Here is an 18,274-nt window from a genome sequence, read left to right as displayed (position 1 = left end):
TAATTGGAGTATTACTCTTAAAGTAGCAGTATTAATAATTAGCTTATCATTAGGGGGGCGGAGCTTGCTCGCAACAGCGATGGCCGCCTAATTCAATAGCTCCGCGTGGCCATCGCAATATTCTACATAATCCTACATCTGGAGAGTATATTTTACCCTGTAACACCAATCCTCAACTGTAGACGCAGAGGGAACTGAGCAGCGGCCCTTGGAAGCATTGTGAGCGACTCCCGAGGTGACACTGGGACTTGCAGTATGGTGTTGGGTGCAGCAGCTGAAGCTTGAGACAACTGGTATTTAGAGCTAAATCGCCGGCAGGCACACTGGCCCTCGTATTCACAGTCAAACTTTCTTTCAGCCCTGAATACACACCAATTAAGTTGCCCCTCCTGGTGGGAACGTGCTACTCCCTTTTGGTTGCGCGGCCAAACTCTGCGCTCGGTGGTGACTGGCCCCATAGTCAAGCGGACTTGGGACCTGTGGTGGTGCAGACCTTTCTAGTGATTGCAGCCAGCAAAGGTCTGTGGGGTGACCCTGTGAGTAAGGCAGAGCACTTGGTGAAACCCACTGAGGTGGTGTGACACAGTGTACTGGCCCCAGCGGAGGGACTATTTGGGATTCTCCACTTGCAGTGCCTTGGAAAGTTGGTGCTGGGGTCTGACCTGGTCCCGGCAGACTTGGCTGCTGGAGTACCATCATTCAAAGCGAAAACAGATTTGTGCCGATTGCTCGAGGTCCCCTCCGAGGGGTCCTCACCTCATTCGCGCTTCATCTTGGAAGATTGGCTTAACTGAAGCCGAGTGTCTGGAGTCGGCCTCGAGATGGGCAGGGTGGACAGGTCACAGCCCAAGCTCACTTTTGAACAAAAAAAGTCTAAGGGTGAAGACGTCACTGCCGAGGATGTCAGACCCTTCTCAAGAGGAGGCAGAGGGGTATATCCGATCTATGCTGATGGCGATGGAAAAGGGCCTTCACAGTAGTCTGTCAACTCTGTGGACCAAAATCGACTCTTTCTCCTATAAAATGGACAGAATATCTGAAAGACTCGACAAGCACGCGGAGAGGCTGGACATGTCAGAGCACCCAATTGCGGAGGTCGAAGAGGCGCAGACGGAGTTGGACACGCGCATAAGCAGGTGGGAAGGGCGCTACAGACCCTTTCAGGACAAAGAAGAAGACTTGGAAGCGCTGTCCGGCAGAAACAACTTGCGTATTATGGGCCTTCCGGAGTAGACCTCGACAGGCAATAGGGAGAGATTTATTGAAAAACTGCCAGTCAGGCTTCTTGACGCCGAGACTTTTACCCCTATCTTTGTGGTCAAAAGGGTGCATCGCAATCTGGGTCCTCGCCCTGTCCTTGGAGCCCCTCCTAGACTGATAAGAGCGAAATTACTCAACTATAGAGACAGGGATGCGGCGTTACAAGCTGCCAGAGAGAATCAAACGCTGCAGTATGAGGGCTTGACCATCTCTCTGTACCCAGACTTCACGATTCGGGTGCAAGAGGCCCGAAAGCAGTTTGCCCCCTGAAGCGACAACTAAGGGATCTTCAATTGGACTATGCCAAGTTGTACCCAGCGAGGCTATGTGTGAACCGTCAGGGACATTCTCGCACCTTTACGGTCCCAAAATCACTACAGAAGGCTTTAAAGGAATGGACTAAGGAGACGCAGAGTAGCCCAGAACGAAGCCTCGTGGAGGCTGATGAAATGGAAGAACAGGACTGAATGAGGGACCACACAATTTACAGATAAGAGGAATTTTTCAGGGGCGAACTTGCTGGGAACTATGAGAAGAGTAATGGGGGCATAGTAGTAGTAAAATGTTTTACCAAGTGTGAACACTGTGGGTTAACGCTGCAGCACCACATTGCTCACTAATTGGCATACTATTGTCACTATACGTCACTGTAAGATAGACTAGGACTATGTGGAGGCTAGCGACTGGAAGGAGATGAGTCTATCTGCAGATGTAATGCTCTGGTACCACTTTACAATGACCCGGAGAGGCGATGCGTGATAACTATGTGTAGGGGTAAGGGAGTAGAGCTCCTGCTAGTAAATGTCTAAGGCCCGTCCTACGACAACCCTACTTTTTACACTTCCTTATTTGAGTTGGTCAGCAGGTGCGGTGGGGGAGAACAGCTTTGGGGTGGAGATTTGAATATGGTGCTAAATCCACAGAAAGATAGATGGGGGGCCTGACAGACTACCTACATCATCAGCGCAAACAGTTGCAGATATATTAGTGCAGCTAGACCTGTGCGACGTGTGGCGTAATAGGTTCCCTGACAAGATGGGGCTACACACATTACTCTGCATACCATAAATTCCACACACAAATAGATTACTGGTTTGCTGCTTGTCAACTCTACGATCAGGTTCGGCACTGTGTGGTACACCCTTGCACGCTGTCGGATCATACCTCACTGCTGTTAGTGCTCGACGCCCCACAGAAATCTATACCCCCCCTTCACGTGGAGATTCCCACCCTTTTCGCTACTGGACGCGGGGTTTAAGGAAGAGTTGTCGGAGGCAATATAAACCTTCTTTACTACCAATATAGGTTCAGTGGATAGCTTTCAGGTAATTTGGGAAATGTTTAAGGCATACATCAGTAGCATTACAATGACCAAGCACTCTGGGGTGCTGAGATTGATCCGTAAAAGGCAAGCAGACTTGGAGAGCTCACTTAAGCCGTCTCCAGGCAGGCACTGACGATTACCTAGTTTCCGAGTTTAAAATGCAGTTGGCCGAATATTACGACACGGCTGATGCTGAAGTCAAGCATCTGGCCAATTACGCCACTGTGCGCACTTATGGTGAAGGGGAAAGACCGGGGTCTGTGTGCGCACAGCTTCTTAGAAAGAGGTGGGAGAAGACAATAGTCACAGAGATAACATTGGAAGAGGGGTAAGCCCTCGTAGACAGAAAAGAAATAGGCAGGAGGTTCCGTAGATACTACTCAGAGCTCTATTCGACTCGATGCGACAGCTCAGTCGGAAATTTTAGAATACTTATCGTACATCAAGCTCCCATGGTTAACTGATAACACACCGTGAATTTCTTATGAGGCCTGTGGAAAAAGAAGAAATTCTTCTTGCACTATCGAGTAGGAAGTCATGTAGCGCCCCGGGCATCGATGGCCCGACGGTAGCCTTTTATAAGGCGTTTCTGGATTTGCTGCTCCCACATTTTGCTACACTTTTTGATGATATCTGCGTTACGGGTACTATGCTGCCATCCATGAACATGGCAATAATTGTGGCTATTTTGAAACCTGGCAGGCCAGTAACGGAGTGCCCCTCATATCGCCCACTTTCTTTGCTTAATGTAGATACCAATATATCTGTAAAGATCTTAGCCACGCATCTGGTCCCACTTGTTCCGCTATTGGTAGCACTGGAACAAGCTGGTTTTGTCCCGAGTAGAAACTTAACCAATAATTTGCGGACAGTGTTTGGGGCAATACAACATACTAAGCCTGATATACAGGCAGTGGCTGTTTTCCTTGATATGGAAAAAGCTTTTGACTCTGTGGAGTGGCCGTTTATGAGACAGGTTCCACAGCAGATGGGGGTGGGGTCTGTCTTTTTACAACTTGTAGGAATTTTATATAATGCGCCCAGGGCTAGAATAAAAGTTGGTAACCTGGTGACGGACCCTATTCGGATCACCAGAGGCATGTGTCAGGGTTGTCCTTTATCTCCTATACTCTACGCATTGATCGCTGAACCCTTGGCGGGCGCACTTCACGAATATCACAGATTTAAAGGTATCTGATTTCCCAATTATGAGCTGATTGTCTCTGCATATGCAGATGACACCTTACTATATGTCCGCGACCCAGAAAGTCATCTCTCTTCTGTGCTGCGAGAGGTGGGGCACTTTGGAGCATTGTCGGGCTTAGGGTTAATTGGTCAAAATCTGTGATATTCTCCCTGACGCCTGCCACTGTTCCGTTTGAACCCGACTATCCACTACAGTGAACATTGGACACAGTGCGATATCTTGGGATTAAAATCCATACGTAGTCCGACGTGGTGTTTAAAGAAAATTATGGAGTAGCATTTGATAAATTGGAAGACAACGTTGTTTCTGTTCCACAACATACCTCTGGTTTTCCCTAGCTTTTTTTCCATCACCTTAATTCCCTGCTGATCAAGTTAGCTTGGGCAGTTAAACAGGCGCGGGTACGATGGGAAGTACTCATAGTGCTATACCATAAGGACGGGCTGGCAGCGCCAGATATGGAGCTTTATTATCGTATTGCCCAGCGTGCCCATGCCTATTATTGGATGCACGGCTCACCTGATACACCACATATTCACATAGAGAGAGTGGCGGCCTCTCCCCAGCCTTTGCCTGCTTTGATTTTCTCACAACCAGATCGCAAGACAGGGATACTGGATTCTGTAAATGCAACAACACATGCTTGGCACCATTTCCTGAAATTGCAGGCAGGGTTATATTATACTCCCCTCATGCACTCTTGGAATGGTGCCTTTGGCTTCCCCCTTTCAGGGAAAAGGGGGTTATTAGGGGACTTAAGGCTATAGGAGTTCACTCTGTTGGGGACTTTTTCATGGGGGAACTGCAAAGCGATGGGAGGTGTTGGTTTCGGAAGATATGGCTGATACTTATCTCACTAAATTTCAGCACCACAGAAAACATCAGGCTTTACTGCCCATACTGGACGGGGACTTGGCAGAACCTCCTGATTCACCAGCGTTATCCTACATTATTAAAGCTGATTCCCCACATCGGATGATTTCACTGTTATATAAGCTTTCCATTGACTACAGGGAGAACCATTACTCCAAAGCCCGTTTAGAGTGGCAGAGAGATCTGGGCAGGGAGATTGACGATGCAAAGTGGGCCTATTGTTGCGTGAGCACAAAGCGCATATGTTTAAACGGTAGACACAGACTCATTCATTTAAGTTCCTACATAGAGTTTACTACACCCCGGAAAGGCTCTGTAGATATGGACTGAGAGATGGGATAGAATGTGATAGGTGTGGTGACAGAGAGCAGACTTCATACAATTAGCTTGGATATGTCCGGGGATTGCATAGTTTTGGACCACAATATTCCAAAAAATAAGTAGAATAGTGGAATCCACTATTCCTCCAGACCAGGCGCTTGCGCTGTTGGGATTCTCCAAATCGTTACCTAAGGGGGTTAGAAGATTGGTAGATATAGGCCTTCTGTTAGCCAAACGCAGGGTGGCAATGTGCTGACTCCGACTCCGACTCCGACCCCCACGAGATCGCAATGGTCGTGTGATATGCTATATTGCAGCACACAAACCGTAAACTTCAGTGACTTATTACTGCCACGGAATCGACCTAAAAACGTATGGGTATTGTATAAAACCTACGCTGAGACAGGGGGTTTTGCTGCCTCAGCGGGGTTGTTTCAAGTAAGATGACTAATGTGCTCGACTCAATTGTGTGATGTGGGGGGTATTGCTTAGCCTACTTTGACGCTTTCCATGCAAGACGGAGAGCCTCCTCCGGTCAGTCCAAACGGGGAGGGTGGAGTGATGAGTATTATTTTATGTTTTGATGCCAAGTAACCCTCAATATCTCGTATCTCCTGGGGATGTTACTTCTGTAATATACCTGATTCGTACATTTATTACTGCTCTACTACAGGATATGGCTTTATGTTTTGTATTACGGGCAAAATTCACTAAAGTAAAAAAAAAATGATCTCATCATTACTATCAGTTATTATCATTATGTGCTATTAATTATAATACTAATATTAATGGTAATATTATGAGTATTATCAATACTGATAGTGTTTTTCTATAGTGAGATTTATCATAATTAATATAATGACAGTAGTATTTATTCTGTTTAATAGCGATGAGAGTTTTACTAGTATTAATGTTATTATTCTATTATTCCTGCTTTAAGTAACCCATCCTCTCTTTCAGCTCATACAGTTTACGCCTCCTCGAGTTGACTACATGGCAAGTGAACTTTTCGTAAAGGGGATATTTGCAGATGGTGCCTCTACTTTACTGGATGCATTGTAAGTGTCTTACTCCATGAATCTGAGTTATCTTTTAACAGGATCACTATGTTCTTCTTTGTTTGTTTGTGAAAACCAACAACTGTTATGGCACATTGTGAACATGGCCATAGTTATCAGTGGATAATGAACACATCTTGAACTACAGATTGCAGGTCTGAATCTAGTGTCTGTCATTGCATTCAGGTTTGATGAATCCTATTTTTAGAATCCAGAATAACTATGCCTGGTTTCTCTGGGTCCTTTTAGGTTTCAGTTGTATTAGGAAGAAGTCATGTAGAAGTAAATGTGGTGGTGGACACAGCTTCCTTTGGCTATATGGAGGAAAGTGGGTTACTAGTAGGTGGGGGTATTTACCCTCACTAAGTAGTAATGCAACAAACACTCAAAGATCCAGTCAAGTCTCAGTAAATGAAGCCTTGGTAGCTTGACAAATGAGCAGTCATCTTAACTTAGGAGATAGGCATGTGTAAAGCATTTAATACCACCAAAACAGTAAATAGGTAAAAGACTCAATACAATAAAAATTCAGCAATAATTTATAAAAATAGGAAATATTAAAATGAAATTAAAATGACAATAACCCAATGTAGGGAACCAGAGAAATTCCATTTCCAAAGATTACATTAAAACAATGTACTTTATAACACCCAAGAGCCTATAAAGCAACTTGCAACCACTATGTGGTGCTAGAGGGATAAAGTCCAAGTTTCAGCCAATTGCAATGGACTGTGGGCCAGCTGAGTTACGGGCTAGGTCCTGGTCAAAGTTTTACCTTCGGATTTAGAGTTTTTCTTTAGTCTCATCGGCGGGTCCTTGAGCTGGTTAGATCTCTGTCGTTCGAGTAGACAACAGTGGCCTGCTTCAGCTCAGTGGCTTGGTGAAAAGGCGGGAGTCAGGTCCTTGATGTCGACGGCGAGGAAAACCAAGCAATGTACGTAGTTGGTGGTCATGGCCATGGGAGGCGGCATCAACAGCGGATAGATTCTCCAGGTAGGTCCTGGTCTTCTCTTTTACCTTTGGACTTTTCTGGCTCTGTGGGGCTTTTCAGAGGGACAAACCTGTGTGATCAGTCCAAGTGGCAAATCGCAGTCAGCAGCTTCACTTTTGAAGTCAGGCTTTCTGAAAAGCTTTGCAGAAAGTTTTTAGGTTATAAATCTTGCTGTTTTTTGGTTCCTTTGGGGCAATAAATGTCCTCTTAAACCGGCCAAGGGTTCAGAGGCTCTAGTTTACAACCTGGGGGCTAGGAGTCAATCTCACAGAATGCACTTGTGCTATCCAGGACAAATCCAGTTACAGTCGGTCAGCTGGGGTATCATCTCTTTGGTGGTGCAGGTGACTTCTTCAGTTCTTTGGTACCTATTGCTTCCCAGGGAGTTCACTCCTTTCCTTTTGGAGTCAAGCAAAGCCCTTTCTTTGTGGAGCCTTGTGCAGCAGGTGCAGTCTACCCAGGGGTCCAGCAGGGCAGCCTTCTTCTCTTCTTCCTTTCCAGGCTGTGTAATTTCTCCTTTTTTTGTAGGCTAGAGGAGGGGGCACCCTAACCAATAGGAATTAAGCTACCCCCTCTAGTATGACGACTTCCAGTGAAGTGTAGCAAACCTCTAGCCCAGAATGCAACATTTTCTCAAAAATCAAATTGAGGAGTATCTCTACTTGGTGTGCATGTATGTGTACTAATAACTGATTACCAACCCTTTATAACCCCTCTCCTAATATAATTGGGCGGGCGCTCCCTTCTGGCTAGGGATCAAGGAAGTGGGGGTAGTCTGGTTCCTGTGACATCTGTTTTCATAGGGTCTCCTGCCTCTGAAGTCCAGCTTATCCACTCAGCCCCCTTCCTCTCACTGGCTACTCCAGGAAAGAGCTCTCCTCCCACCAATTGGCTATAATGTTGCAACCCCACACCTCCTCAAACCTACTCAGGGAGCAGCCTGGCTCTGGCTGTCAACGGCTGACTAATCAGAAGAGGCTGCTACAAAGCTGCTTCAGGTAACTTCAGTAGAGTAAGTTTCAAAACGTTCCTGCCATAGTTATTTCACATCCGACCTTGACAAGTTGTTGGATTTAAGGTGACTATTATTGATCTAGATAAGATATGATTTGTATTGTGCCACCTATTTTTTTCATGTCAATACAGTGCTTTCTGGCATTTTATCAAGTGCTATCTAAACGTATTGCACATAGATAACAATGCATTCAATGACTTCTTAATGGCGGGACTGATTTGCAATGTAACACACTGGATTCATTGATCTGCTCTGTATGCATGAGTGTGAGTCATGTCTTTTAAATGTTATCCATATGATTATTTTTAAATGTGATATATTGGTCTTTTTTCTTGTATGTATGCTTTGTTGGTTTCCGAACAGCGTACTTTGATGATGATGATAATTAATCATTTCACTAATAACTTGACAGATTTCAGGTTTAGTGATGAGTGTATGGCTGTCAAGCCTGTCAGACAATGCATGTTTATAATGGTTTTCCATTCCTACTGTTTCTTGCAGTGAAGGAGATATTATTGATACAAACTTGAAATCACAGATCTCTGTGTACAGGCTTCCAAGATGGACAAAGAAGATCTTGTCTTTCATCCTAAGACCATTGGTAAGATATTAGATTTGTTTAAATATAAACATGAGGTGAGATTTTTGACTAGTAAGTAACTTTAAATTGACTTTGAATGATACTGCTTCTAAAATGATCCAGAGCAGATTGCATGTTAGGTTGGATATAGGTCAAAAACAATTCATAAATCGATTAGCCACATCATAATGTGTTCACCTTTAACTGTGAAATGCTTCAATAGTCACAATGCCATCACTCTATGGCAAACAATATTGACAGAGGTTAACATATCAGTAATTTCAGCACTGGCAACTGAAATACCTTTGATTATGGCCACTGCCCAAACATTTATGCAGCTAATGATTCAGGTAGTTCAGCAAGTACAATTTAAGTGTTTTAAAAAAAATATATATATTTGTTAACTTTTGAGAATGCAATCCTTACATCAGGATATAAGAGCTTTTCTTACATTCAACTTCATATATTAACAATGTCCTGACCTATATAGTCCTCCATATCTTGTTACCAAAAAAAATGCATCACATTGAGATAATTACCTAAACTCCCTGAAGTTCAATTTAAGTGTTGGTCTGAGATGCCACAATGGACTATCCCTGAACCTAAAGAATAAATGAGCAAACTTCACTTTCAGATCCAATTATTATTTCTTCAGTTCAAGAAAGCTTTAGCTCAGCAATTACTACAACAGAGACAGTTTGTTCTATAGCAAAACAAAAGCAGGTATTAAGGGCCTAATTTAGAGTTTGGCGTAGAGGTTATTCCATCACTACATCAATGGAGTACACTCTTTGCCAAGCCATCGGCCTGCTCCCTGATTTACAGGTGGGTGGACCTTAAGTATATCAGAGTTGAAGCATAATCTGACTCAGCCATTGAAATAATCCTCTGACAAACAGAGGGAGAACAGTCTGACGGAAGTCTACATATAACATCATCTGCCCTGAAGTATAATGTGGTGTGAGGTTTTGTTGACAGTCACTTGTGTTTCTTATTGTACTTGCTTAATAAGAAGTCTGTTGTTTACTCTCTACCCTTGAGCACAGCCGTATGGCCGAAACATGTAAGGACTTTGGCTCCTCTTTAATACATTATTGCACTATTATTGCAACCTCAGATTGCACGTTTTCAACATGAAAGATTTGATGATGGTATACATATATTTATATTCACTGAAAAAACCATAGGTCTCAGGGGCGTTATAGTTAGTTGGTCATTTTACTCATTCAAAATCATTGAAATTCCCCCGTTATAGTTAGTTAAGCTAACTATAATTTGCGCGCCCACAATGCACTGCTGATGACATCACATATTACATCACTCATGACGTGGTCAGTGACATCCCTCATGACTTGACATCACTGATGAAATCTCAAATGACATCACTCATGACATCACTCATGACATCATCCTTGTGATAGAGTGGCAGACCCACTCTCACCCTAATATAACCTTTGATACACAAACTCAAAAATAGAAAGTAACATTTTCAAAACAATGGACATACCAATACCACTTACAACACACCTATTCAGTAAGGGAAGAGGTGTGGCGCCGCGGCCAGGGCGACTGACGCTGGAATCTGGGGACCACGGTTCGATCCCCGGCTCCGGCGGCAGGTTAGCCCAGCACCATGTGACTCTGGGCAATAGCTCGCTTAATCTTCCCGACGGCCCCCAGCGCCTAGAGACCCTTACGGGTGATTGTGCGCTTTACAAATGAGGACTTTACTTTACTTTACTTTAATTCCAAGATCCTATACATATATACAAAAACATATGTTTATGTGCTTTTGAATATATATACATATATACTGTTGGAATGTTCCGAGTCTGCAACTATGCTGTGTGGGAGGGTGAAGGTCCAGGCCAGCCGCTTTTTCCAAAAGGAAACCCAGGTGCATGGAGGGAGTTGTAGGCAGTGACCGCCCACTGGGGTAGTACTTACGCTGTGTGACTGCCGTTCCTGGGACCCGGATTAACGAGTTTTGGGACACTCCCTAACACCTGTCAGGTGTCAGTAAGCCAATCGCAGCATGACATTTGATTTATAATAGGTGGACATTGGCGAGCATTCAAAGACTGAAGGCATTTGAAAAAGTTTAATTACGAAACGCGTCATGCCAGAAAGCTTTGCAATAAAGTGTGCTGGACCAGGTTACCTGTGTGTGGCTCTTTCTTCTTCATCTTGGTGAGGGGGATTTGGACTATATATATATATATATACATATATGTATACATATATATATATATATATATATATATATATATATACATATACATATATATATATATATATATATATATATATATATATATATATATATATATATATATATATATTTATATTTATGTATATATGTACCGAAAGTGATCAGATATGAGGCTGCACACCACTCGCAGGTCGGTTTCCAAAACTTTTATTTAGACACATGCAGCTTTCAATCCCAATGCTTCATCCCTTGAAAACAGGAAAACAGTTTATTGCGGCCACATTTCCATCGATATTTATTAAAATTTTGATTGGCCTCAGGTGTGCCTCCATGACTAAGTTCAATACAGTGTCTGCTGGGAAATGTAGTAAATCTTTGCATTTTATACCCTCCAGTGGGTTTGTTTCCTGCATGTCCATTCGGGATGCGATCATTCTCTTTCGTATCAACCAGCCTGCCCTATCCCTCCCACCCACTCAAGCTTCCCCTAAGTGGGTCAGGAACACATCCAGAGTCCCCCGAGACAAGCTAGAAGAAGGACTCAGCTCACTTCTCCCAAACACGACGGAGTCCCTCTCAACCTCAGAACTCACCTCGCTCTATTATGCCAACCTGGAGCTCACCCTGGATCAACTGGCACCTCTGAAGCTAAAAAAACCTAGAAGCACTCCCTCAAGGACGTGGTTCTCTACTGACATTAATGAGGAAAGAAGACACCTCCGATCCCTGGAAAGAACATGGAGGAACAACCCCACCTCCCTCCATCGGGACCAACTCAAGGCAGCATGCAAAAACTATTACATTCATATCAAGAGCAAAAAGTCATCCTTCTTCTGTTCCGCGTTAGACAATGCCAAAAATCGCCCCAAAGAACTCTTCAACATCATTAAGAACCAAACCTCCATGCCAGCGGCAGATAACCCGGCGGCGTCCAAAACACATTGCGACAACTTTGCAAGCTTTTTCAATGAAAAAATCGCTAAAATTGACCGTTCATTCAGCCGGAGCCCGCCTCCCGCTCAGAAACCTGGAGTCCTGCAACTAACCTCAACCCCACAGTAACCCCGGCCATCCGTTGGTCATCCTTCCGGCCAGTCCAGGATGAAATGATAAGCAATCTTATCGCCTCCGCTAAACCCTCTTAGCACTCCCTCGATCAACTGCCCTCGAGACTCACCAAAGAGATGAAGCTCACTCTAGCTCCAATATGGGGTAAAATCATCAACAGCTCCATGAGCGAGGGCTCCATTCCGGACTGCCTGAAAATAGGACAAGTCACGCCACTTCTAAAAAAAACGGGCCTTGACCACATGGACATGAACAACTTCAGACCAGTCTCGAACCTTCCGCTCCTATCCAAAATTCTGGAAAGATGTGTGCTCTCACAATTAACCCAACATCTAGAAAACACCAATCTGCTTGACCCACACCAGTCAGGATTCAGAAAGGGCTGCAGCCCTGAAACCGCAATCCTAAATGTCCTAGATGATCTGCACATGTCACTCGACTCCAACCAATGTAGCCTCCTCATCCTCCTTGACCTATCGGCAGCGTTCGACACAGTGGATCATACCCTGCTACTCAAGGTCCTCCAGGAGAGAGCGGGCATCGAAAAGACGGTCTTAAAATGGTTCTCCTCTTTTCTCAACAACCGCACTCAAAGAATAAAGATCAACAGCTTCGAATCAGACCCCCTACCCATTAGCAGAGGAGTTCCTCAAGGATCAGTACTCTCCCCACAACTCTTCAACATTTACATGGAACCCCCCACTTCACTTCTAAGGAACTCCAACATCCCCTTCCATCTCTACGCAGACAATACTCAACTCTATTTGGAAACCACTTCGATCGAGGACATTCACAGACTAAACGATACACTCATGGAGGTCCAACACTGGCTCTCAGCTAACCACCTCAAACTTAATGAAGAGAAAACGGAAGTACTCCTCATTTCAAATAGAGATGAAAACCCCCAAATAGTGGAATGGCTCAAAGCCGTAAATGCCCTCAATGTCTCTCTAGCACCAACGGACTCCGCTAAATCCCTAGGGTTCACGCTCGACCCCAAACTGGACATGAAGAAACACATCTCAAAAACCGCCAAAAGTGTGTTCCTGAACTTGAAACTTCTCTACAAAATCAAGCCTTTCGTCCCCCCTAAAGACCTGAAACATGCCACCCAGGCATTAGTGCTCTCCAGAATTGACTATGGCATCGCAGTGCTGACTGGAACAGCCAAATCGCACTTGGGACCTCTCACCTCCACCCTCAACGCAGCAGCAAGAATGGTCACAGGAACAAAAAAATATGAGCACATCTCCCCGGCACTCAAGGAACTGAAGTGGCTCCCGATAGACTAATGAGCCAACTTCCGCACGGCTTTCCTCACACATAAAGCACTGCATACAAGCAAACCAGAATACCTGGCCTCCAAACTCAAAAGGGCCGGTCAATCCAGGAACCTCAGGAGCTCCAATACACTCCTACTCATCCCTCTGAAATTTCAGAAACACAAAACCGCAAATAAATCCTTTGCGGGCAATGCCCCAAGGAACTGGAACTCCACCCACCCCCCCACATCAGAATGACCGCCTCCTTCCCGCAGTTGAAGACGCTACTCAAAGCCCTCTTCCTAGAGCGCTCTGGTTCATAGTGAGAACCCCACACCGGACTGCGAAAGGCCGCCTCCTCTTTGAACCCAGAGCCGGATGATTCGCTCCTGTTCTCTGTCCCGTAGTCCGCTCAAGATGTTGATGTACTCTCTTTATGTCCGCCTGTGCTCCATATTCTTTGATTGCATATGTGTCTTTGATGGGAAGCGCTCTGATATCCTCGGGTCCAGCCAGCGCTATACAAAACTTCAGTAAATAAAAAAAAATAAAAAAAATGGCCCACAAGTGGGCTCCCAGATAAAACTCTGCATGTTTAATTATACTGCCTGCCGCGCCATTGCAAAAGAGTATCTTTACCTCTCCTCCGGTCCTTTGCTTTGATTCCAGGCGGTGTGATCCCTCTATGGTCGGAGCCGCCGTGATGACATATGTACCCAAAGTGCTCAGATATGAGGCCGCACACCACTCGCAGGTCGGTTTCCAAAACTTTTATTTGGAAACATGCAGCTTTCAATCCCGATGCTTCATCCCTCGGCCTTACGCGTTTAGAAGCCCTCTCACTTTTCATCAGAGGCCACATATCAGGAAAATAATTCTAACCATGCAGGGTTCCATCTGGGGCCCACTGGAGGGCTGAAAAAATCGATCCCAAATTGAAACCGGCAGGAATCAAACCCACTGGAGTGTCAAAATATGCCAAAATTAACTACATGCCCCAGCATGCACTGTTAGAACTAATTAACTGCAAAGGCACACCGGATGCCAATGTAAATAATTTAAGAGCATGCAGTGGGGAGGTGTGAAAGGCAATGAACTGTGAATCCTGGCGGAGGCCTCAGAAGAGAAGCGCAAAGGCTTCGAAACGTGTCAGGCCGAGGGATTTAATGACGAGAAGGGAAGCTGCATAGTTTCACAATAAAGTGGTGTGAACCAACCTGTTCAGCAGAGTGCGGCCCCGTATCTGCGCACCCTTTGCATAAAATATATATATAGAATATTTGGAAGCCGTACTCGGCGGGAGATACGCATGAAACGTGGCGATCAGTGGCGTCCTCTTCATAGATGGCGGATACTCGGGGCACATAAATATGGTTCTTTTTGCACCTCTCTTGCAAATTTCTGCACCCCTCTTGCCTCTTTCTGGACCCCTCTGGCCTCCTTCTGCACCTCTGTTGGTTCTTTCTGCACTGCTCTTGCTTCTTTCTGCACCTCTTTTGCCTGTTTCTGCAACTCTCCTGCCTCTTTCTGCACCCCTGTTACCCTTTTCTGCACCTTTCTTGCCTGTTTCTGCAACTCTCTTGCCTCTTTCTGCAGTTTTGTTGCCTCCTTCTGCACCTCTGTTGCTTCTTCTGCACTTTTCTTGCCTCTTTCTGCACCCCTCTTGTCTGTTTCTGCACCCCGTTTGCCTCATTCTTCACCCCGGTTTCCTCTTTCTGTACCTCTTTTTCCTGTTTCTGCAACTCTCTTGCCTCTTTCTGCAGTTCTCCTGCCTCCTTCTGCTCCTCTGTTGCTTCTTTCTTCACTCCTCTTGCCTCTTTCTGCAACTCTCTTGCCTCCCTGTTGCTTCATTCTGCACTTCTCTTGCTTCATTCTGCACCCCTCTTGCCTCTTTTAGCACCCTTCTTCCCTCTTTGTGCATCTCCTGTGCCTCTTTCTACACATCTCTTGCTTATTTCTACACCCTTCTTCCTTTTTCCTGCACATGCCTTGCCTCTTTCTGCACCTCTGTTGCATCTTTCTGCAATTCTCGTGCCTCTTTCTGCACCTCTTTTGCTTCTTTTTGCACCTCTGTTGCCTCTTTCTGTAGGTCTGTTGCCTCTTTCTGACCCTCTGTTGCTTCTTTCAGTGCTTCTCTTGCCTCTTTCTACACAGTTCTTCCCTCTTTCTGTGCCACTCTTGCCTCTTTCTGCACCCATGTTATATTTTTCTGCACATCTCTTGCCTGTTTCTGCAACACTCTTGCTTCTTTCTGCACTGCTCTTTCCTCTTTCTGCACCCCTCTTGCCTCTTTCTGTATCTCTGTTGGTTCTTTCTGCACTGCTCTTGCTTCTTTCTGCACCTCTTTTGACTGTTTCTGCAACTCTCCTGCCTCTTTCTGCACCCCTGTTACCCTTTTCTGCACATCTCTTGCCTGTTTCTGCAACTCTCTTGCCTCTTTCTGCAGTTTTGTTGCCTCCTTCTGCACCTGTGTTGCTTCTTCTGCACTTCTCTAGCCTCTTTCTGCACCCCTCTTGTCTGTTTCTGTACCTCTGTTGGCTCTTTCTGCACTGCTCTTGCTTCTTTCTGCACCCCTTTTGCCTCATTCTTCACCCCGGTTCCCTCTTTCTGTACCTCTTTGGCCTGTTTCTGCAACTCTCTTGCCTCTTTCTGCAGTTCTCTTGCCTCCTTCTGCTCCTCTGTTGCTTCTTTCTTCACTCCTCTTGCCTCTTTCTGCAACTCTCTTGCCTCCCTGTTGCTTCATTCTGCACCCCTCTTGCCTCTTTTAGCACCCTTCTTCCCTCTTTGTGCATCTCCCGTTCCTCTTTCTACAAATCACTTGCTTATTTCTACACCCTTCTTCCCTTTTCCTGCACATGTCTTGCCTCTTTCTGCACCTCTGTTGCATCTTTCTGCAATTCTCGTGCCTCTTTCTGTACCTCTTTTGCTTCTTTTTGCACCTCTGTTGCCTCTTTCTGTAGGTCTGTTGCCTCTTTCTGACCCTCTGTTGCTTCTTCCAGTGCTTCTCTTGCCTCTTTCTACACCGTTCTTCCCTCTTTCTGTGCCACTCTTGCCTCTTTCTGCACCCATGTTATATTTTTCTGCACATCTCTTGCCTGTTTCTGCAACACTCTTGCTTCTTTCTGCACTGCTCTTGCCTCTTTCTGCACCCCTCTTGCCTCTTTCTGTATCTCTGTTGGTTCTTTCTGCACTGCTCTTGCTTCTTTCTGCACCTGTTCTTTCTGTGCCTTTCTAGTCTGTTTCTGCACCTCTGTTGGTTCTTTCTGCACTGCTCTTGCTTCTTTCTGCACCCCTTTTGCCTCATTCCTCGCCCCGGTTCCCTCTTTCTGCACCTCTTTTGCCTCTTTCTGCAACTCTCTTGCCTCTTTCTGCAGTTCTCCTGCCTCCGTATGTTCCTCTGTTGCTTCTTTCTTCACTCTTCTTGCCTCTTTCTGCCTCTTTCTGCAACTCTCTTGACTCTTTCTGCAACCCTGTTGCTTCATTCTGCACTTCTCTTGCTTCTTTCTGCATCCCTCTTGCCTCTTTTTGTACCCTTCTTCCCTCTTTGTGCATCTCTCTTGCCTCTTTCTACCCCTCTTGCCTCTTTCTGCACCCCTCTTGCCACTGTCTGCCCCCCTGTTGTCTCTGTCTGCACATCTTTTGCTTCTTTCTGTACTTCTCTTGCCTCTTTCTGCATCCCTCTAGCTTCTTTCTGTACTTCTATTGCCTCTTTCTGCACCTCTGTTGCTTATTTCTGCAATTCTCTCGCCTCTGTCTGCACCCCTCTTGCCTCTTTCTGCATCTCTGTTGGTTTTTGCTGCACTGTTCTTCCTTCTGTCTGCACCTCTATTGCAAATTACTGCACCCCTCTTGCCTCTTTCGGCACCCCTGTTCCCTTTGTCTGTGCCTCTCTTGCCTCTTTCTGCACCCCTGTTCCCTCTTTCTACACCTCTTTTGCCTGTTTCTGCAACCCCCTTGCCTCTTTCTGTACTTTTCTTACCTCTTCCTGCACCTGTTGCTTTCTTCTGAACTTCTCTTTCCTCTCTCTGCACCCCTCTTGCTTCTTTCTGCACCTCTCTTGCTTCTTTCTGCACCCCTCTTGCCTCTTTCTACACCCTTCTTTCCTCTTTGTGCACCTCTCTTCCTTCTTTCTCTACTCTTGCCTCTTTCTGCACTCCTCTTGCCTCTTTCTGCACCTCTATTGCCCCTTTCTGCACCGCTGTTGGTTCTTTTTGCATTTCTCGTGCCTCTTTCTGCACCCCTCTTGCCCCTTTGTGCACCGCTGTTGGTTCTTTTTGCACTGCTCTTGCTTCTTTCTGCACCTCTTTTGCCTGTCTCTGCAACTATCTTGGCTCTTTCTGCAACTCTCTTGTCTGTTTCTGTACTGCTCTTGCTTCTTTCTGCACCTTTCTTGTAAATGTCTGCACCCCTCTTGCCTCTTTTTGCACCCCTCTTGCCTCCTTCTACACCTCTGTTGGTTTTTTCTGCACAGCTCTTGCTTCTTTCTGATACAAAAGTGGATGATGGACGGAGCGTTTGAGCAAATCAAACACTCACCCCGAGTCAACTGATCTGGGTTTAATCCATCACCATTCTTTAGCTCACTCTGCCACCCCAGTTCAGACATGGCCATATGCAAATCAGTCTGACCCTGTGCTTCATGGGAACAGTCCAGCCCGAACTGCCAAGCCATGTCTTCCCTGGACCGGAAACAAGCATCCAGTCCTTGCTTCTTTCTGCACCTCTTTTGTATGTTTCTGCAACTCTCTTGCCTCTTTCTGTACCCCTTTTCCCCTTTTCTGCACCTCTCTTGCCTCTCTTGCCTCTTTCTGCAGGTTTGTTGCCTCCTACTGTACCTCTGTTGTGTCTTTCTGCACTACTCTTGCCTCTTTCTACACCCCACTTGTCTGTTTCTGCACCTCTGTTGGTTCGTTCTGCACTGCTCTTGCTTCTTTCTGCACCTCGCTTATAAATGTCTGCGCCCTTCTTGCCTCTTTCTGCACCCCTTTCCCCCTTCTGCACCTCTGTTGTTTCTGCACTGCTCGTGCTTCTTTTTGCACCTCTCTTGCAAATTTCTGCACCCCTCTTGCCTCTTTCTGCACCCCTCTTGCCTCCTTCTGCACC

The 18,274-nt window shown here is 45.6% G+C and overlaps 1 protein-coding gene across 2 annotated transcripts in view; it reads left to right on the top strand.

Annotated features, from left to right (window-relative positions):
* LOC144800500 (vitamin D3 hydroxylase-associated protein-like) overlaps positions 1-18,274 on the top strand; it is a 344,212-nt gene that overhangs the window by 170,642 nt on the left and 155,296 nt on the right. For both annotated transcript variants that reach the window (XM_078671684.1, XM_078671685.1), the window contains exons 9-10: positions 5,946-6,043; positions 8,551-8,650. In XM_078671684.1, the coding sequence (XP_078527810.1) occupies positions 5,946-6,043; positions 8,551-8,650 (198 nt within the window). The remainder of the gene's footprint in view (positions 1-5,945; positions 6,044-8,550; positions 8,651-18,274) is intronic.

The sequence above is a fragment of the Lissotriton helveticus genome, chromosome 1_2, assembly GCF_964261635.1.
Source record: "Lissotriton helveticus chromosome 1_2, aLisHel1.1, whole genome shotgun sequence".
Classification (NCBI taxonomy): Eukaryota; Metazoa; Chordata; class Amphibia; order Caudata; family Salamandridae; genus Lissotriton; species Lissotriton helveticus.
The sequence above is the reverse complement of the archived record's forward strand: the minus strand, read 5'-3'. Positions and strand labels throughout refer to the sequence as shown.